Source organism: Pleurodeles waltl, chromosome 6, assembly GCF_031143425.1.
Source record: "Pleurodeles waltl isolate 20211129_DDA chromosome 6, aPleWal1.hap1.20221129, whole genome shotgun sequence".
Classification (NCBI taxonomy): Eukaryota; Metazoa; Chordata; class Amphibia; order Caudata; family Salamandridae; genus Pleurodeles; species Pleurodeles waltl.
The window spans coordinates 1,381,924,759-1,381,947,614 of NC_090445.1; the positions used below are offsets into that span (position 1 = coordinate 1,381,924,759).

The following is a 22,856-nucleotide window of genomic DNA, read 5'->3' on the forward strand; positions in this document are numbered from 1 at the left end:
GCCTGTTAGCGAACACCGCAAGAACGCACAATAATTTTGCCGACCTCATCTGCAGTATGTGGCAACAAGTCCATAAGCAGGAACTCCACCCTCAAGAATTACTACCCTACTTTCAAAAGTGGGGATTTCCAAATATAGACCTATTCGCAACAAAAGAAAATGCAAAACACCCACACTCAGCATCCAGGTTCCCACACCTTAGTCCAAGAGCAATGCTGGTTAGGGATATTTGCCTATACTTCTCCACCTCTCCCCCTCCTTCTATATCTGGTTTAGAAACTCAGGCAAGCATTGCTAACATACATTTTGCTCACATGAGCAAGACAACCGTGAACCTCCACTGGCTAGAACTGTAGTTAGTTCCCACAAGAAGCTCCCCATACACCTGAACCTTCTCAATCAGAACCATTGTCAAATCAGGCCCCCAAATCCCAAGGAATTCAATCTTGCAATTTGGCTCCTGAAGTAGAATTTGGATATCTAAACCTACTTCTAGAATGTATGGATATTCTTAAGGAAGCACTCAGACCAATTACTAGAACATGTTATGCAGCAAAGTGAAAACGTTTGTCCACTTTTGCATTTCTAAAAACTCAGTCTTCTTCATAGTGTCTGTGCAGAATATCATCTTTTATCTTCTTCATTTGCAAAAACCAAAAGTAGCATACACTTCCATAAGGTTACACTTGGCAGCTATAGCTGCTTACCTTCAGAACAGACAAAATTCTACTCTTTTCAAAATCCCTGCCATTAAAGCTTTTATTGAAGGTCTTAAAAGAGTGATACCGTTAAGATTACCTCCAGTACCTTCCTTGAAACTTAATGTGGTTCTCACTAGACTCAGGCCCTCCTTTTGAACCACTGCACTCATGTCCTTTACAGTTTCTGTTGTTAAAAATGGCCTTTTTCATTGCAATCACTTCCCTTAGACGTGTAGGTGAGCTCCAAGTGCTAAGCTTGCAAGAACCTTTTTTCCAAATACTCAAGGATACAAATCCAGACTTTTTACCCAAATAGATATGCTTCCATTTTCTGGCGATAATGGCATTACTCCTAGTCCTACTCCCTCGCCTTCCTTTTAACCAATGAGGCCTCCCGCCTCCCCCCTAGACCCTCCCTTCCCCTTTTTAAAACCCCCCCCCACCCTTATCCCCTCCTGTACAAAAACCAAGCCCAAGCCGCAACTCGGACCATCCATACCGGGAGGGCGGGAGGAAACGGAAAAGGAAGGCGAGGGAGTAGGACTAGGAGTAATGCCATTATCGCCAGAAAATGGAAGCATTACCTCCCGTCCCTCCCTCGCCTTCCTTTTAACCAATGAGACATAGCAAGAAAACACACAGGAGACGGACACCGAGTTGCAAGACCTTTATTCAATATCTTGCACCAAGATCACTCCAAAATCCCACCCCTATTACCTCATAGAGGATAAGACTCGGTGACCTAACACCGACTCCAAACTACCCAAGTCCGACAGCCTGTAACGACGCACAAACGTCGAAGGAGAAGCCCAAGTGGCAGCCCTGCAAATTTCCACCACGGAAATCCCCTGAAGCTCCGCCACCGTAGCCGCCATACCCCTGGTAGATCGACCTTGAATCCCTTGAGGAGGAACCACCCCTTTCAAGGAATAGGCCAACAGAATTAACGATCTTACCCACCGACTCAAGGAAGCCGTGGAAGGTTTTTCACCTTTGCGTGCTGGACCAAAATTAACAAAAAGCGAATCCCCCTTACGAAAAGGAGCCACCACCCTCAGATACTCCAACAAAACTCTGCGGGCATCCAGCGAATGCAAACGGACCTCCTCCCGTGAGGAGGGATTTGGACAAAATGAAGGTAGGATGACCTCCTGACGCGAATGGAACGAAGAATTGACTTTCGGAATAAAGGAAGGCACCGGAACTAGAACCACCCTATCGTGAAAAATCTTACAAAAAGGAAAGGAACAAGCCAATGCCCCCAATTCCCCCAACCGACGAGCCGAAGTAATGGCTACCAAAAAGAACGTCTTCAAGGATAAATGGCGCAAATCACACTCCCCCAATGGCTCAAAGGGGGCATCCGTCAACACATCCAAAACCAAAGAAAGATCCCAAGAAGGAAACGAACGTATAGGGCGAGGAAACAAATTAATAAGACCTTGAAAAAATCTAGGCATCAAGCGCCCTTCATCCTGAAGATTACGCCACGGGCCTCTGAATGCCTGAATTGCCGCCCACTGAACCCGTAGAGATGCCACCGACAACCCCAAATGAGCACCGTCCTGTAGAAACTGCATCACCTCAAAGATAGAAGCGCAAGTAGGATCCAACTCATGACTCAAGTACCAAGAAGAAAAAACCTTCCACTGTCTACCATAAGAAAGTAAAGTGGAACGCCGCCTGGTAGCCAGTAAGGTAGAACTCAAAGCCACAGGAACTCCCAGACCTGTCAAGCCCCGCCGTTCAACCTCCAGGCCGTCAAGTGTAACCTCCTCAATGACCCCAATGGGAGGCAAGGAAACTCCAGGGGAGACGGACAAAGAGGCAGAGGCCACATCCTCCCGTCTGCCATCAGCCTCAACAACGGGAACCAATTCGCTCGCGGCCAAAGTGGTGCAATTAGGATAACCCCGGACCCCAGATCCCTCACCCGTAACAGAAAAGACCTGATCAGTTGAAACGGTGGGAACGCATACAAAAGGCCCCTTGGCCAAGGACATGACATCCCGTCCACCTCCCAGGCCTGGGGACACCGAAACCGGGAGCAGAAACGATCCACCTTCGCATTCTCTGCGGACGCAAACACATCCAGTACTGGAAGCCCCCAAAGTCGAACCAGATGCCGAAACAGAGACTTCCGGAGTGAGAAAAGTTGAGAGGAAGGAATCACCCTGCTCAGTAGATCCGCCCGAACATTGACCACCCCCCGAATGTACGTAGCCCTGAGAGAAGGAACCCACTCCTGAGCCCACACAAAAATCTCCCTGGCTAGACTGAACAGAGCCCTCGACCTGGTCCCCCCTTGCCAGTTGACATAAGCCTTGGCCACTAGGTTGTCCGTCCGAACCAGAACCGCCACCCCCCTCAGGGAACCCTGGAAATGAGCCAGAAGTATAGCTCTCACCTCGCGCCAATTCGATGACCGACTCGCCTCCCGAGGGGACCAAAACCCCTGAATCTGAGCCGACCCCATCCACGCACCCCAACCGGAGAGGCTGGCATCCGTAGTCACCACCACGGGTCTCAGAGGTGACAAAGACACCCCTACCCGCAGATGGTCTGAAATCAACCACCATTGCAACTCCCTGCGAATCAATCCGGATCCCGGAACCCTGTCCCTCAGAGAACCGGACTCCGGCGCCCACCTTCTCAAGAACCATGTCATCAAGCACAGGAGAGATGGAACCGCGCCCAAGGAACCAGAAATATCACAGACGCTAAATGACCCTGCAGACGCAACCATAGAAGAGCTTGGGGTGCAGCCAGTAATACTACCTTCTTTACCAAAGCCTGGAGTACACCCAGTCTTTTTTCTGACACCGTCACCAAGCCTAGACGAGTCTGAAACCGAGCCCCCAGAAACACCAGATCCTGGGACGGAACTAAATCTGACTTCTCCCAGTTGATTAAAAACCTGTGGTTTTGCAGGACCCCCAGAACTTGGGCCACCTGCCTCTGCAACAGGACTCGTGACTGGGCATGAATCAAGATGTCGTCCAGATAAGGATGGAGGAACACCCCCTCCGAATGCAGCAAAGCCACCAGGTGGGCCAGCACCTTCGTAAAAATTCGAGGAGATGATTTTAGACCGAAAGGAAGAACGCAAAACTGGTAGTGATCCTGATCCATCGCAAACCTCAGGAACCTCTGAGAAGACCTCGCCACAGGCACGTGCAGGTAAGCATCCTGCAGATCCAGCGACACTAGGAAGTCCCCTTGTCTGACCAATGGAAAGATAGTCTGAATAGACAGCATGCGGAAATGCACCGTCCTGATCCAAGCATTCACCTCCTTCAGATTGAGCACCGGTCGAAATCCCCCTGAAACTTTTTGCACAAGAAACAAGACCGAATAAGTGCCCTGACCTCGTTCCTCCATCGGAACGCGGGAAATGGCTCTTTTGACCAGCAAGTCCCGAACTCCGTCCAATAATGCTCTTCTCTGTGACCCCCCTGAAGGTAGAGGGGTGGGACGTACCCCTGAATCTGGGGGAACTGCCCCAAAATCTATGACATAATCATTGGCCACAATGTCTAACACCCAACGATCGTTGACACTCTCCTCCCAAGTTGAAAGAAAGTGACTCAGCCTTCCCCCAACCGGCCCTATGCCAGGCCCACAGTGATTGTCAGGACCCCTTCTTGAACCCACCCTGGTTCGCAGGAGCCGACTTCTTAGGAGAAAAACGTGGCTGAAAACGCCGTTTCCTAAATGAAAAGGATTTGGCATCCCTATTCGGAGAAGATCGGGAATGCTTCTTCCACCCTTTACTGGAATTAGAACCCCCTTTATAAGGCAAGGCATGCTTCCGTTCCTTAAACGCTTTGGAAAGCATGGATGGCAACTGCTCTCCAAACAAGCTACGACCTTCAAACGGCAGTCTCAGCAAGGCCGCCTTTTCCCCTGGGTCCGCTTTCCATGAACGTAACCAGAGGGACCTACGAGCCCCAATCAAAGCACCAGAGGCCAGAGCCGAAGTACGACCACATCCGATGACACATCTGCCAATAATCTGGCCTGCTGTTCCATACCAGCCAGGAGCTCTGAACATTCTGCCCCTTCCTGAACAGCCACCGCCAGCTTATCAAAGTCTTGCACCAACGACTGGGCCGCATAAGCAGAATATATACCTGCCCTTAGCGCCAGATTCTCAGCAGCAAATGCCCTTTTAAGACTTGAATCTACTTTACGGTCTGTGGCATCCTGCACTTCCTCTCTGGACATGAGGGGAGTACCTCCACCCGGCAACTGTGAGCTCTCAGGAGTAGAAATGCCAGCCGCGCCTTCCTCCTCAGAGGAGGAAGAAGAGACAATCCTACGTCTTTTCGCCGGCACTTTAGGCATGTTCAACATCCAAATAACACTGTTTGGCACCTAAACTCGCTCCCCATATATAGGATCCTGGACCACCCCCAACAGGGATCCACCAATCCCTAAAAAGGTCAAATTTAATGGTCAAAACCATAAAAACCTCGGGCCGAACGCCCGTCCTACCTGCAGAGCTATCACACTCGTATTTCCTCAGTTCCCCGCGGCTCTGCGGCGCGGAAACCCGGAAACCGATGCCCCAGCCACAAAGGGCCGGCTGACCCCGTCAGCCGGCCCCCAGTACACGCCTCCCGAGCAGCCCTGCTGCTTGTCAAAGACGCGACCAGCCGTAGCACTCCTCGCGGAGCCCCGCGTCCCGAGGAGTGCCTCCAGCGTCGACCTACAGGCCCGCCGTACAGGTAAAAAAGAGAAAAGAAAACGTCTAGCGTGGGCTAGACAAAAGAACAGGAGGGGATAAGGGTGGGGAGGTTTTTAAAAAGGGGAAGGGAGGGTCTAGGGGGGAGGCGGGAGGCCTCATTGGTTAAAAGGAAGGCGAGGGAGGGACGGGAGGTAATCTCAATTCCATCTCAACCAAACTATTGAATTGCCAGTCTTTTTCGCGCAACCGGATTCTGTTGCTGCAAGAGCCCCCACACATTAGATGTGAAAAAAGAGCTTATATTGTACAATAACAGAAATAAAACCTTTAGAAAAACTTTTTTGCCTTCTCTCCACCACACAAAGGTAACCCTATTACCAAATCCAGTATAGCAAGATGGATTCTTAAATGTATCCAAACTTGTTATGCAAAAGGCTGCTTCCTATTCTCCCTAGAGCACATTCAACTCACAAGAAAAGTACATTTATGGCCTTGTTTGGTAACATTTCCCATAGCTGACTTTTGTAAGGCAGCTACATGGTCAACATCACACACTTACGCTAAACATTATTGTGTAGATGTTTTAGGATGCCAACAAGCTAATTTAGGTCATGCAGTGCTACGTACTCTTTTTCAAAACACTGCAATAACCACAGTTTAGCACGGCATTCGGCACTGCTTTACAGTCTATGTAGAGCATGTGTAACTACAGCCACACGTGACATCAAACTGAAAATGTTACTTACCCTATAAGCATCTTTTTGTGGCATGTAGTGCTGTAGATTCACATGTGCACTCCCACCTCCCAGACACATGACTGTTACAGTCTTTTCATATAGTTTTCATATATATTCACATGCATGGACATTATATTTCTATTACCTTTACACTGAACTCCATTAACTGCCAGCGGGAACAACAGTCTTTCAATGGAGTCAATGCCCTTGCGCATTGCCTACAAGAGGAGGAGTCACTATACCTCATGACTCAAAAGACTTTTTGAGAAAAAACAACTTGCAACCTTCTGGACCCAACACTAGATGGCGGACGTATACAGAGCATGTGAAACTACATCACTGCATGCCACAAACAGATGCTTACTGGGTAAGTAACCTTTTCCTTTTCTGGGCGCAAATTGCCCAATTGTGTGATTCGGGCCATTTGCGACTGAAAAAATACTTTGTACATGTGGCCCCAAGTGTTGAAATTAAAAAGAAAAACAAAAAACTGAAAATTAGTAGGAAAAACACGACCGCTTGTGACAATGTTTTCATTTATAAATTCTTGTCACGATGGCTGATTTACAAAGGCAATATACCATTACATCTCTGTTAGAAATAGGGTCTTTGGTTGTCAGTCAGGTTACCCCCTGTCCAAGCAAGGACCCTCACTCTAGTCAGGGTAAGTCGCACACAATCCAAATGATCCTGTCCCTTCCCTCTGGTAGCTTGGCACTGAGCAGTCAGGCTTAACTAAGAAGGCAATGTTTAAAGATTTTGTGCAATAAATCATACAGTAACACAGTAGAACACCACAAAAATACACCACACAGTGTTTAGAAAAATATATAATATTTATCGGGTAAGATGCAGGTCAAAAATGATCAAGATGCAATAAGTATACGTTGAAATATCACTGTAAAGTGATATAATGGGTCTATAGTCTTTTAAAAAGCAACAAGTGTCTCTTGCAAGCACGAACTGCCTGGTTTGCATTCAAATGCTCCGCAAGGGACCGCAGAGGAGGAGATGTGTGGAAAACGGGGAGGTGTGAGTACATTTTTTTCTGGCGCACACAGACGATGCATCACTGATTTTTCACGCAGGGCACGGATTTTAGGTGCGCGGACTTGGATCCTCTTCGGGTTGCGGGGTTTTAGGACAGCAGTGTAAAATGAATTTAGGAGTTGTACACTACCAGGACATGTAAACTACACAAGTACATGTCCTGCCTTTTGTTTACACTGCACCCTGCTCCTAGGGGTTACCTAGGGCCCACCTTAGGGGTGACTTATATGTAGAAAAATTGGAGTTTTCGGCTTGGCAAGTACTTTTAAATGCCAAGTCGAATTGGCAGTGAAACTGCACGCACAGGCCTTGCAATGGCAGGCCCGGGACATGGTTAAGGGGCTACTTAAGTGGGTGAACCAATCAGTGCTGCAGGCCCACTGGCAGTATTTAATCCACATGCCCTAGGCACACATAGTGCACTTTACTAAGGATTTATAAGTAAATTAAATAATCCAGTTGGGTATAATCCAATGTCACCATGTTTTAAGGGAGAGAACATATGCACTTTAACACTGGTTAGCAGTGGTAAAGTGCGCAGAGTCCTAAAGCCAGCAAAAACAGTGTCCAAAAAGTGGAGGAAGGCAGGCAAAAAGTTAGGGGTGACCACCCAAGGCTGTCAGGTCTAACAGTCTCCTAGACCCTTAACTGCAAAATGAAATAGTAACTTGCAGAGCTTCAGCAGTGGTCCGATAGCTTTCTAAAATATGAGGGGCTGTAATAAAAAAAAAAAAAAAAAATATCCACCCTCTCTTCTTGAACAGCCTTCCTAATAGGAATATGAAAAGCTTTTTGTTTCATAAATAAAATGTGTCATCCCAGGACGTTAATTCAGATGTACTCAGTTGCTTTGATTTGGCTCCTAATACTTGCTGTAGTAGTGAAGCAATTTATGTTTACTTTAGTATCCCGTTGTATCACACTATCCTCCCCACTCCTTACCTCCATTTATTTATTCTAGTTGCTCATTTAGAAATGTAAAAGAATAATCCCATCATGACAATAATTTCTTACATTGTCAGGCTTTGTGTCTTTATGCCTTCTTCTCCATCTTTGCCAGAATGGTGTGATTTTATGATATTACTCTCTCTCTTTCTTTCTCTGTTCTGTACCATCAGATATTGAAGATCCTTATGATTGCCAGAAGTGTAGAATGAGTTTTCCCACCTTGGATGAGCATCGGAAGCACATTCAGGAGGTTCATTCCAGGGAATACCACCCCTGTCCAACCTGTGGAAAGATCTTTAGTGCACCATCTTTGCTTGAGCGTCACATGGTTACCCATGTGGGAGGCAAGCCGTATAACTGTGAAATCTGTGATAAAGCTTACCAGGTAAGGGGAACATAGCATTGTTTTCTTATGTCCCTTTTGGCCAGCTATTGAGCATCTTCTGTAAGTAGTTTACCTCAAAACAAATTCTATCAGTGTTTCAAAATAAACTATGAGGATTTTTATTGTAGTAGACCCGTGCGGGTACTTTCCAGTACTCATACAGTGGTGCACCCCATGGTATCCAAATATTAATGTGTTCAAACTAATTTTTTCAAAGAGGAAGACTTTCAGATAAATGCAGTTTTACAGGTACCAATACCTGTGAGCAAACATCTGACTACTGAATGCACCTTCTTGTCTCAGATGGTACTCAGGTTTCCCATTGTGAGAATTGATTTTAGGGACCCAGTTTTGGTGGACGTACAAATACGTATGCATGGTTTGCTGACCAGGTAAGTTAAGCAAGAAATGAAAGTGGCCTGACTTTTAAAACAGTTGTGAATTAAATTATGAAGCCTTTACACCAATATGTTTGTTAAAGTAACCTCCTTTTGTTATTCATGTTATGTAGTTAATCTAGGATTTTAATCCTATCTCATGTTGATTTAATATTCTAATAAAACCTCATTGTGTAAATATGTATGGCTTGCTTTAGTTTACTACCCGTTATTTGGTGATAAGAGGGTAACAGAAGACAGAACAAAAAAAATATTAATTAACATCTTTCCCACAGTTGATGTGTAATTCTTGAATATATAATAATATTGTATTTAAAATGTCATATTTAAAGGTATCAATAATTGAGCTTTATATAGCGTGACTAATTTTATGAGTATATTTGGTATTAGAATACACACTGCTCTTGGCTACTGCTTCATCATGTTTACGGAGATAGTTGTACAGGTGTTGTATGCTTAACCCCCATCATCCACCAACCTCTGCCTACTTTCATTGTCATAGATTCACACATTCTCGTAAACGTAGTTTTATTGAATTTTCCACATATAGATAGATGATTAACACCTAGCTATCTCAATAAAATAAAGATAACTAAAACTAACAAACCAGAAGCAAACTCAAGTTTATAGAGTGTGATCAGTACTCTTTTAGGATCAGGGCTAACTCAATCGAAAGTGCTAAAGAACTTGTGCTTAGTCTTGACAAGCAGAGGATGGTGCAATTGTGGACTGCCTTCCACTTCATTACTCCTGACATGCCAAATCTAGAGGCAACTGCATTGAAAAAGAAGGGGAGGACGAAGGATCCCGCAAACTATCGGCTGATAACATTACTCGACATAGAGGCCAAGGCATGGGCGAGCATCCTCTTAACAGATCTAAAAAGCTGGGCAGAGAAATAAAACGTTGTTCCCTACTACCAAATTGGATTTAGGCATAAAGCCGAGACTGTAGACAATATTGTTGCCTTATACTTGGCCACTCACACAAAAGAATCTTTTGATCCTCCACTCTGTCTGTGTTGTAGACTACTCAGCAGCTTTTGATGGGTGGGTCATCAAACATTTTGGAAGCATGCCTCAAAATCTGTTCAATGCAATTATGACACTGTACACAAACACCTGGGTATGAATAAAACTGGGCCAAGGAAACAAGGCCACACCAAAAAATCACCACAAATAAAACTCACCACAAAACGTGTTTGTAAGATCTTGATCAACTGATAATAGCTAGGCACACATGAACCTTACAGGGCAATTTTACCATCTTTTGGTGCCCCGTGCCTTCAGTACTACCTGAAAGAAGGCCCGAGTAAGGACTGTAGGCGAAGTGTATTGATCGCCAAGTTTTTAATATTACCTAGTGGTGAACTAGGACAACATTGGAGCGATAGAGTCAGCATTACCTCAAATTGCTGATTTCACATACAAACAAGAGCCATTCATTTGCAAACTGTTATGCTGCCTAGAATGTGGGACTGCTTGTCGCATCCTTTTAAAACCAATATAGTATTTTTAGCATATGGAATACATTACTTGTAAGGAGGCATTATCATTATGCATCAACTCTGCTAATGTAACAGTCCTGACCCTATATGGGAAGATGTTTAATATAATGCAAAAAATTGGTGGTTGATGCTTAATGTTCGCACATCTGAACACAAAGGAACAATGTCCAATAATGAATGCAGTGAGTCCTTGAATGGGTGCCAACCTGGTAGAAATACCCAACCACCAAGGGTATTAGTTGCACTAGATCAAAGAAGAAGGCGACTTCCTTCGAGCCGTGCTGGAAAGTAAATTTCAATACAGAGATACCAGGGCACTCCAGAGAGTAGTCCACAGTGAATGAGAGTCCAACGTTCCAGAAGATAGTTTTCACATGGCAGTAAACTTTAATTCCTTATGTTCAACATAAAAACATATGTATGCAGAATGCAGCCAACACGTGTTTCGTCCAACAGGACTTTTTCAAGGCAGAATTGTAAACAAAGGAGGACGTATCCAAAGGGAAACCATGAGCATGGGTTAATTCCTGAAATAATTAATAATGTTTCCTAATCGTAGCCACTCATTACTTCTGATCACAGCGCGTGCACGCCGACATCGGTTTTTCAAATCTCAGGAACCCGGAGAGTACGGGTGAATGGGCTTATCAGGGCCCTCCACTGTTTACTACACTTAAGACTCATCGAGTGCTTGCTTCCATGGCCTTAACGTCATTCAAAACTCACGTTTCCTACGATTAGGAAACATTATTAATTATTTCAGCCATAAATAAGTGAATAAATAGGTTTCACACTATTTGTAAGTCAGCAACTTGTTACACCCCAGCCAGTCAGGTTTTAGGCCACATTATAGCACAGAAACAGCTTTACTAGAGGTTGCAGAATATATTAAAGGCACCCTGGATTCTGGAGAATGCTCGGTATTGATTGTTAAATCTCTCAGCAGCTTTTGATACTGTCCCCCATGACAAGCTGCTGCAGCAACTTCATGATATTGGAATTCAAGGTTAGCTTTGAGCTGGCTTGTGTCTTTTCTGACGGAGGAGTCAACAAGTTTAGATTCCTTCTTGCACTACATATCCACAGGAACTGGCGGTGGGTGTCCCTCAGGTTTCGGCCTTAAGCCCTACCATATTCAATATCTACCTCACCCATTTGGCCCATTGAGCAGAAGTCTTAAGAGCAAAAGGGTATTTGCTCATCTCTTGGGGCAAGAGCGAAGAGTTGGATAGCATTAAGACTAAGGTCAAATCCTGGCTAAAAGCAGTCTTTCAATGGCTTGCGTACTATAAACTAAAATGCAATGAAGATAAAAAAGAAATTCTCTTTTTTGGGAATATTCCTTCAGACTTTTGGCAACGTTTCTGGTCAGAAGATGCCTTCCCCCCCCAAACACCCGGAATGGTTTAGTAAGGAACCTTAGGGATCAAATTTGATAACTTGTCTCGTGATGCCCCATGATTAAATAATTGCTAGGCTCTACTTTTGGAATCATCAAGTCTTTTAGGAATGTACTCCCCTGTCCCTTCAATCTATAAAAATGATGGTGCAGGCCTTAACAACCTCTAGATTAGATTATGGTAACCCCTATATTTGGGAATATCAGTGCAGCTTCTGGAGATGATCCAAGTGGTCCAAAACGAGGCAGCCAGTCTCCTGTTAAACATCCCAGTCAGAACCTGCATCTCCCCATGCCTACAGATGCTACCTTGCCTGCCAATTAGGAAGAGAATCCATTATGCCCTGTACCAAATGGGTGCATCTAATCTTAAAGCCAGATTTACATTCTATAATCCCACATAAAACCTGAGATCCATGAAAAAGATTGATGGCAGTTATCCTCAAATCCAGCGTGCTAGAGAAATTAGAAGATTTCTCACCTATCTTAGTTCAACTTTATGGAAACAGCTACCGCTGGAGCTGCTGGCAGCGATGGTCACAACGGTGTTCAGGAAAAACCTCAAAACATGGCTTTTTGTGCTGCAATAACCGATGCCATTTCTCTGTATGACCTCGCTGTTTGCCCGAACACTACTGGAAGTAGCTGTGTGCCCTATAAATTCATCATCATCATAATATGTGCTTGTTTTGATTTTAATACGGAAATCCCATTTACTATTGATTTTAGTTAATCTTGTACAATAACATTTTATATTACATAACATTGAAAAAGAATGTTTACAGTCAACATCTGTAAAAGACATGTGATGGGTGCTCTGAAAGCATCTGGAGGAAAATGGTTTTTGGACTGATGTCATGCGTTAGACTGTCCGGTGTTAGAGGTGACATCTGGTCAGATGCAGCATATTAATTTACTCTTCGGAATGATTTGAAAGGACAGACACTATAATCCACTTTGATACCATAAACTATGCTTCCCCTCCTATGCAACGTGCAAAATATTGTAGGTATTGCATACAAACCAATGATGTGATAATATTGTAGAAACAAATGTTAGAATGGAAAATTTAGCAGCACCTTGAAAACCCTGAGAAGTTTGAGTCCATGAGTATTTTTTGCATTTTAATTAAGGCTGTGGGAATCCTTGTCAAGTACTCTGTCTCTGTATTACATTCTCTCTATTAACCTGGTTACAAAAGTAACAGTTTTTTGACATGAGTATTCTGGGAATTAACCAGCTGTATTACATCCCTATACTTGGAATTAACCTAGATGAACTTTGTCACATAATTAAAAATCATTCTACAAGATGCTACATCGGTACGTTTGCAAACTGTCCATTTTGTCCTCAAATCCTCCTCCCATCCATCTTTTTGAAGAAAGTTATATTACAAATAGGCAACGTAAGTTACATTAAAAACAGGCGACATAACAATCATGCACAGTCTTAACAAAGAAGGAAGCCCACTGTACCTGAGAAGAAACATCCATATAACAGCAGTCCATCTTTCAAGTATGGAAAAAGTGAATCAAATAAGTCAAGCAAAAATCAACACACAAGGGCCTGATTTAGAACTTGGTGACTGGAATACTCCGTCAGGAACTTGACGGATATGCCGTCCGCTGCATTACAATTCCCATAGGATATAAAGGGATCATAATTCGGCAGACAGGATATCCGTCACGTTTATGACAGAATATTCCATCCTCCAAGTTCTACATCAGGCCCCAAGATGTTACATATGTTTTCTACCAATATAGAGGTTCACAATAGCCATATTGCTATGGGTGATCCTGCAAAATGTAGAGTTTCCTGGAAGTGAAGATGTGGAATTGGGTTGATGATGGAGTATGGTGAGTTATGTCGGCATGTACTATGAATTAAATGGTCTGTCATGTTTCTCCTGAGGTTACAACCCATGAATGATTTATTAGTATCTGAAACCAAGGGAAGGTAGTATAGTAAAGCAAAGAGGTTTACCATGCATTTACTAAAGTAATAAAAAAATATAATTAAAGTGTTACAAATGCTACAGAAATCTGTGAGTCTGATTTGAGTATTGGTACTTGACATGCCTTGCTTTTGTTTCAAGGCACATACAACGTTTCCAATTTCTACATGGGCATATAATTTAAGTTAGCACTTAATTTCATGTGAGAGAAATCCAGCATGTGAAAGACAAACCATGTTAAATTGACGTAATCTATCCTTAAAAATTTCACCAATTTGCAATGCCCACCAACTAACGTACCCAAGGCAAATTTGATCTATTTGAAGAAAACTGGAGGGAGCGTTCAGGGATTCAACCTGGGCCATCCTGACAAGAACAGATTATGGAAACCACATTTTGGATAATTTATGAATGGAGCAAACAACAGTTGCAAAACAGAACCTCCCCACAGCTCGTCCAAAACAAAACAAAGCAAAAGCAAAATATTTGGAAGAAATGGTATTTACCTAGATACATATCAGCTTTCAGTACATAGGTGGTCATTCAGACCTTGGCGGACGGCGGAGGCCGTCCGCCAAGGTACCGCCGTCAGAACACCGCACCGCGGTCGAAAGACTGCGGCGGTGATTCTGACATTTGCCCTGGGCTGGCGGGCGGCCGCCAAAAGACCGCCCGCCAGCCCAGGGCAAATCAACCTTCCCACTAGGATGCCGGCTCAGAATTGAGCCGGCGGAGTGGGAAGGTGCGACGGGTGCAGTTGCACCCGTCACGTATTTCAGTGTCTGCTGGGCAGACACTGAAATACTTTTTGGGGCCCACAGGGGCCCCGCGGCACCCCCTACCGCCATCCTGTTCATGGCGGGAGAGCCGCCATGAACAGGATGGCGGTAGGGGGTGTCAGAATCCCCATGGCGGCGGAGCGCGCTCCGCCGCCATGGAGGATTCAGACGGGCAGCGGGAAGTCGGCGGTACACCACCGACTTTCCGTTTCTGGCCGCGGCTGAACCGCCGCGGTCAGAATGCCCAGCGGTGCACCGCCAGCCTGTTGGCGGTGCTACCGCCGACCTCCGCCATGGCGGTAATTACCGCCATGGTCAGAATGACCCCCATAGTCTTCCTCAAGAAGCAGGTAAACAAGTCTTCACTGTGAGGGGTCAGTTAATTATGTTTCATCAGTGAGAGGGATACGTTGTTAAATTTAAAGGCCTAGTGATCTGTTTACCGATCTTGAGGTGTCCTCTTGTCTGTGATGTGGAAGGGTAAGACTTAATGCAATTAAGATAACTGGTAAGTAAATAGGGCATATTTCCATCTCAGTAACTCGGTGTTCTCTTGTATGTTTTCCTGTCAGTTAGGTAGCATGCTTAAAGCCTCATATTTCAATAATTAAACGAGAAAGGAAAATAAGACAGAGAAGAGAAAGTCTTAAGGAATCTGATTCGTTTTTTGACATTGCATGTATATGTGCTGTTTTGTGTCAGTTCTCACGTTTACAAGGAACAACTTGGCAAAGTGCCTAGTATGTTCTATTATGCCATTACATATTTCATTGTTTTCCAAAGAGTAACCATGTTTTTCTTTACTTTTTCAGCAGCTATCCGGCTTATGGTATCACAATCGCACTCACCACCCAGACATATTTGCTGCTCAAAATCGTCGATCTTCAAAGTTTACCTCCCTTCTCTGCATCTCTTGTGAGAAAGGCTTTCCCACGGCGTCAGCGCTCCAGAAACATGTCAAGGAAGAGCACGCAGGTGAGAGAGAAAACGTATTCATCACATAACACTAACATAAACACCCCTTTTAGTTTAGATTGTTTTTGATGTTTGACTGAAGCAACAGTGCATTAGGGATTTTGGTAAACGTTGTCATATTACAGAATCCCTTTAAAAACATTACCTTTTCAATATTTTCGTACAAAATAACTTTGAACAATTTGAAGTGCACACTGACTGGAGTAGTTTCATTAAAACACTCATGATTCTCTCCTGGTTCTTTTTTATGATGCAGATATCGGTTCCCAATCTAAGTGCTGTGGCACTCGTTTACGCCATCAAAACTAGCCAGGGGCACCACAAACCAAACGCACAGTTAGATGCACGCTCCCTTGTGTGCAGACCAGACAGCATTCTTCTTTGTGTGACATCACAAATGGCATTCTAGGAAACAGAACACATAACTGTCCAGAAATAAACCGTTCTAATTTGGAAACAGAGCCAAGTCCTTGTGTTGCCATTCAAATCTTTTGAGAAGAGCTATACCTGAAAAGTGTGTTCCTGACATTTATTTAATTTTTTTCATATGAATAAACACTGCACAGATGTCTCAAATGTAAAACCTCAGACAGTGAAAGTACGTGACTACGGGGAAAATCAGCAATGAAATTGCAGAGTATTTATATTTTAACATTTTTCCCCACACGTTATTATTAAGTGCACAATAATTGGAAAAGGCTGTTCACTTTTGACCTAATTTTACATAGAATCCGGCTTGGCTTTCTAAATATTTAAAGCCCATCAGGCTGTACCTTAGGTGTTTACAGATAGTGGGCCAGTACCAAAATACTACACTTTGGGAACTCAGACACCACAAAGCACACGCCTAAAAGAGAACACGTACAGGGCTAAACTAGCACACCAAAGCATGCCAGAGGTAGCTTAGGCTGTGAGAGTTCATCCAACAATGCAGAATCTTCGGTACAAAGTTTAACTGAATTTTGCCGGGCAAACTTGCCAGTATATAAGGAGCCACTAAGAAACATACTGAGACGTTTGCTACAGTTTTCAATCATAAATAGAAACTTGGAAATCAGGAATTATTGAGGTAACATTTTCAGGGATCATCTAGGGCTAGGCAATGAGTCTCCTATGCTGTAAAACCAAAGGTTGCACAGATGGCTAAGCAAACCTTCTTTCCAGGTTACCTGTTTCCCTGAAAGAAAGGCAAACATGCACAACTGGTAACCTGCAAATGTAAAAAGTGTTTGGAAGCCAGTCTTTGCTTTAATTGAATCATTTGAAGCTTCCTGATGACACACATTTATTCTGTTTGAGAGGTATTGTAAGGGATCTACCAGCTATGATTATAATACATTAATCCGCTTTTTCCCATTTACTTCATGGAGAAAAATGGAAGTACTCCCGAAGCTGGGCTTGCATCCCCACACTCGCCAAAAAAAAAGTAACATAATGGGGAGCCTCAGCCAACGGCCAGTAGATCAAGGAAGCCTCAGGTCGAAAAAGTTTGGGAACCACTGGTTTAAGGTGTAGAAAATGTGGTATACTTAATGATATCAGTGTGATAAGTTTGGACTTATAATTGCATAGTAATATCATAGCTAATTGTAAGTTATGCTTGTCACTAACGTAGCATTGACCAGACTTTGTTTCATATTTATGTTTATGTGAAATGTTTTTCAATTCAAGGCATGATTACAATGGATTTGTTTTCCAAATATGAGGAACAAATTTGATTTAAGTAATGGGAATAAAATTCACATTCAAAAACTGTTTTCTGTAAGGAAGTCTTGTATGCTTGAAAACATGGAATATTAGCAAAACACATGCCAAATTAACTTACCTATATTTGCCTAAAATTGTGATCCAAATGTGTGATTTGTTTACATTCAGGCCACTGGTCTTCCTTCATATACTGTGACGCAAGTAATATTCGTGTGTGCATGTGTGTAAACCAAACGCTACAGTGACGCTTTAGAAAGCTGCTACTTACTTGTTATAATGAGATAGAGAAACAAATGTCCTTAGCTTCTGCATTAATCCCCTAGAAATTCACTGAGTAGACAAAGTTTAAAGGGGCGTTCTAGTTATGTGATAATTTCAGTCATGGCATAACTTTTTAATTGGAAAAACTACTGAAATTCACGAGTTAAAGTTCAGCGAGTTAACTATAACTTGTCCCCCCACCATGCACTGTTTACAACCCCCACATATTACACCACTTATGACATGTTCAGTGACATTACAAATTACATCATTGATGACATCATACAACAGGTACAACAATGTGTTATATGCTTATCATACTGAAAAGTAATTTCTTGGGGGGGTGTGTGTGTGTGTAGACTCGGCTTGTTTTAGCTTCTGTACTGCTAATTGGTGCAAGCATTTGCAGCATGCTTGGCTCGTAATGTGTGTCAGGATTCCATGAGGTGTAGGAACCGGGGAGAAAACTGTCCGCAGAGGAGCCTTGCCAACCAGTGTTCAGTTGATTGACCATGAGATGTTGCATCTTCTCTTTGTCCTTTTGTGAAGCCATTGCTTGGAGAAGAACAAACCTAGAGCATTGTCTTGAAGAGGTTACCTCAACATTGAATACCATGAGCTTGAAAAAAGTGCCAGCAAGAAAACATAATCCTGACTCAATAATTCTAACATCATGCGTGCATTAAAACATCCAAACATAAGTTCCTACAAAGAAAGACTAGGAGAAAACATACTTATACCCAACAAAGCATTGAGTGAGAGAACAGCCAGCAAGGAAAAATGTGATACCCGAACTTTTGCGATGGGAATTGTTAACCAGTGGGCAGGATTAATCCTTGCCTCCCTGTCCAGTAATAATTAGAATTGAACCTTTCCGTTAAGTCAGCTAGGAAATGTTTCATTCTGTGTCAGGACCAGAGGCTAGGATTATGCTAGTTTAAAACTTGTCCACCACCTAAGAGAGCACATCAATTACAGGTTTAAAGTAAAACCTTTTAAAAATAATGTCCGAGCACCATTGAGCTTCATTATTAATATCCTGTAGCCTAGTCCCTAGAGGTAAAGGCTTTAGAGGCCTGACTGAATGGACTTTGAAAAGCGAAAAGTTCATGCCCGCTTCTTGCATCACCCACTGGGCCCTGTGAGCAATGGTGGGGGAGGAGACCGCATTGATAGGCTTTTTTGGTGATATCAGAAACTGATGTTCTCCTCTTGTTAATTACTCATGCGCTTTAAGGCAGTGCACCACATATAGTTCGGGATACTTGTCCAAGGCCGGTTAGGGTATCACTCTAGAATCTATTTTAGTTTTCCTAGAGATATATAAAACGTGGCCCCTTGCAGAGTAAAGACTCAACTTGAAATATACTGGGCTCTAACATCAGAGATCCTGTGGCAGGAGATCAGGCACAAAAGCATTGCCAATTTTGCTTATCACTCTTTTGCATGAAAGATATACATTTCTTTGCCAATATCTAAAGAGATTCAACTCTAAGTTAACATCCCAAAGGTTGGAGTACCATGGTTCCGAAAGGTAAGGATAGATGAATTCAATGCTGCAGTTTACAAACCAACAGATGTTCTACCCTTTGGGTCCCTTGCACTGGCAAGTGGCACGCCGAGATAGCTGGATGATAAGAACTGACCGTCCGGTAAGCCAAATCTTGAGACTCAAGGGCTGCCAAGAACTTCAAATTTGGGACAGTGTCACACCCCATGGCATCCTCACTGTTTTGAATACACCAGCGTACCCATTTGGACCATTCTGATTTGTATCATTTGGTAGTGCCATTAGCCCAGGCCTTGGACAGTAGTCTTTCAGCTTCCTGTGAAAGTCTTGTTACTTTCCATCTTTCGCACTAATCCTCCAAGCCATTAGTGGTAATCGGCCTTGAAGGACTAGAAGGTGACTCCAGCCTAGGGGACTCCAAAGAATATCAGGAGCGTGGGGAAGAAGGATTGGAAAATCTCAAGAAAGTTCCAGAAGAACTGGAAACCACACTTGAGATCTCCACACTGGCATGCTCAGAAAAAACACACCCGCCTGTTTCCTCCATACCTGAGCCGATAGTCTTGTGATCATGGCGTAGAGGGGAAACGCATAGCCCTTCTCCTTCAACCAGTTCTGAAGGAAGGCATCCATGGCTGAAGCAGGTGGAGCCTGCTTACAGCTGACATACGTTGGGAATTGTTGGTCCAGACAGGATGCAAACAGGTCCAATGAGAATGGGTCCCACCGCAAAGTTGAGAAAAGATGCACGGATGTAACTGCCACAAACTAGTGTCAGGCCACTCCCTCAAGCACCAATCTGCAGTGTGTTTGGATGAATGGAAGATATTCCGCCATGACTGATATATTGTTGCCCAGTCAATAATTCCAGAATTCTTTGGCCAGGTCTAATAGGACGTTTGATCTGGAACCTCCCAGGTGATTTATGTAGCAGACTGCTGATAGGTTGTTCATCTTCAGCAGCATGCATCAAGTTACCTTCTGCTTGGTCCAACATTGCACCGCAATCAAACCTGCCATGATTTTCAGGCAGTTGGTATGGAGGGCTTGCTCCTCTGCTGACCACTTTCCCCCTGTGAAGTAATCTCTGCAATGTGCTCCCAGCCACACTTGCTGGCATCGGATTTGATGATGAAATCCTGATCTGAGCCAAAGATGGCTCAACTGTTCTATGCCTCCATTTGGGCCAGCCACCAATTAATTTCCGTCCATACCTCCTCCATAAGAGGGCGTTGCTCTGAACACAGAAGGCGTTTGCGTAAGTGGAAAGCCTGTGGAGTCCTTGTAGTGTAGAGGGCCGGGAAATATTGCTTGGATAGAGGAGGAGAGGAGGCCCACTATCTGAGCTACTCAGTGTAATGAGGTTGAGGGCTTGGACAGTGTCTTCCCCAGTTCTCTGCAAATTTTCGAGATCTTCCCGGAAGGGTGGCTGAGCAGCTTGTTGACCGAGTTGATCATGAAACCTATAAACATAGTCTGTTTGGATGGCTTTAACAGTGACTTCTTGGCATTTATGATAAATCCCAAACTTTCTAGGCGCTGAATCACTTCCTGCAGTTGATCTCTCAACCGGAAGGGGCACTGATCCATCAGGAGGAGGTCGTTGAGGTAAATTATTAGGTGGCATCCTCTAGCCTTCAAGAGTTCCACCACAGGTTTCAAGACCTTGGTGTAACACTAAGGGGCTAAAGAAAGACTGAAGGGGGGATCTTAAATTTGTAGATCAGAACACAAAACTGGAATTATGAACAGAAGTGATGAGGAGGAAAAATGGGAAGGGTGAGGTATGTGTCCTTGAGATCTAATTGTACCATCCTGTTGCCTGGGAAGGACAGATCAGGGAGGAGAAGGATCCCCTCCATTTTGAAATTGCGGAACTCCTTGAGGTTGATGACTGGTCTCTGACCGTCTTCACGTTTTTCCACTACGAAGAGGTTGCTCAGAAAACCCTGAGTGTGCAGTTGGGACAAAGCAATAGCCTCTTTCTGGACCAACTCCTCCACCTCTTGATAGATAAAATTCTGTTCTTGTTGTGAAAAAACTTTTTTTGGAATCTGGAAGCGTCAGACTATTTGGAGCACTCAAGCATCTGAGGTAGAGCTTCCCAATTCTGAATAAACAGAGCAAGAAGACGACTCACTTTCATATAGGTATGGAAGAGAACACTCATAGGCTTCGGATCCCTTGAATTAGCCTCTGGTGCCTCATCCTCACTGGCCATTTCTGGTGGTGAAGAATTCTCTGGAGCAGAATTGGTCCTGTCTCTTACGATAACTCTGTCCCCTTGGAGGGCCTTGGACGTTGAAGCGACCTGTTGGGTGCCCTCTGCTACGACTGGCCCTACAAAAAGGCAGGGATGGAAAGCCTTTTTAATTGAAATCTGGTCTTTGTCCAGTGACGTGAAGGTGCCCACAAATTTGGTGGATCTATCAGCCTTTGATAAAGTAAAACAGGCAATTTTAGAAGGCTGGTTCCCCCTCTTCTGGCAACCTTAGCAGATGCATTAAATGCCCCAGAGGATGTCCCTATAGTTTTGCTCTCTGTGAATGTGGACAATGATGATTTCCATGGGGATTCTAATGACAAGGCGGGCTCCTCCAGGCTGTGACATCCAACTCCAATCCCGACCCCACATCAGAGACCAAGGGAACCCTCCAATATGCTAGACCCAGAGGACTTGGTCTGTTCCCTCTGATTTATATGTTACCCTTAGGCAGCGCTTGGATTTTATATAAGTTCCCTTACAGGGTGTGCAGTGGTCGCACAATGGCAGGTAGGGTGCCCAAAGGGCCTGGGACAAACAATGTCCCTGTCAGTAGGCCTCACAGGACACAATTAAAGCTGGATAAGCCAGGTCGTATTTGGGCTTGCTAACGCAATGTTACACGGTTGGTCAAGCCCTTAAAATAATGCAGGAAGATCAGCAATGTATGCCTGGGCCCAGTCCTGATGCAGGTAAGTGCTAAAAGCACTCCTTAATCACAGTGTGGGAGGAAGCAATGCCTCAAGGAGGTGTGCCGTAGCAGGTACGGACCGCGTGAGGGTGTCTGCCACTTCCAAAAATGTACAGACCCAGGGTGATATTGGGGCTGCCAGGGCTCTTGGGAAGGCTAGAGAACATCTGCGGGGAGGATTCTATGTCAGTTTCAAACAGGTGCGCTTCCCCCACAGAGAGATGCACAACGTGTGTCACAGGTGCACCCTGCCTTCTATGGGCCGAAAAGCCTCACTGCACTATGGGACCCCGACAGCATTAAAAGCTGCGACTGGAGCAGTGAACACGCTCCTGCTGCAGTATGAAGTTCAGAGCAACACACTTTAAGCACAAATTGAACTGTAATACCCTTTGAGCACAATATGAATACACATCCTAATTAAAAGCCAAAAAGCAGAGATACGTATCTTGTGATGGAGCAGGAGAGAAAGAGGAAGTGCCTATGGAGCTGCTTATTTGAACTGTGCTGTTGACTGTTGATTGGTTATCTTTTGTAGTCCTTTTCCGTGGCATTTTCGGAAAGGTAGTTGTTCTCTTTAAGCACTGCTGGGTGTAATAAAGAAATGAAAGAAGAGCATAGGCCTCACCTCCGGTCCTGACATAGAATCACTATTTGTATTGATTTGTAGGCAACAATAATGCAACACAGTGCAATACACTGTCTTAGGGTACTTTGTGTCATGTAGGCAGATCATGGGTGGTGTATGGCCCTTCCAGCACTTCTGCCAATGGATTTTGATGCAAACCTATATCTAAAAGATGTGTAGATTTGGATTTGCACCACAATATTATACCTAGGTGAGTCTGATGTAAGAAAGATAAATACTTTTATCTCGTAGGGGATTTCCATGTATAGTCAT

General features: G+C 44.1%; 1 protein-coding gene across 3 annotated transcripts in view; it reads left to right on the plus strand.

Moving 5' to 3' along the window:
* Positions 1-22,856, plus strand: part of ZBTB40 (zinc finger and BTB domain containing 40) — a 295,060-nt gene that overhangs the window by 176,874 nt on the left and 95,330 nt on the right. For 2 of the 3 annotated variants that reach the window (XM_069240709.1, XM_069240706.1), the window contains exons 15-16: positions 8,297-8,511; positions 15,361-15,523. In XM_069240709.1, coding sequence (XP_069096810.1) covers positions 8,297-8,511; positions 15,361-15,523 — 378 coding nt within the window. The remainder of the gene's footprint in view (positions 1-8,296; positions 8,512-15,360; positions 15,524-22,856) is intronic. The other variant, XM_069240708.1, reaches the window with a different exon arrangement.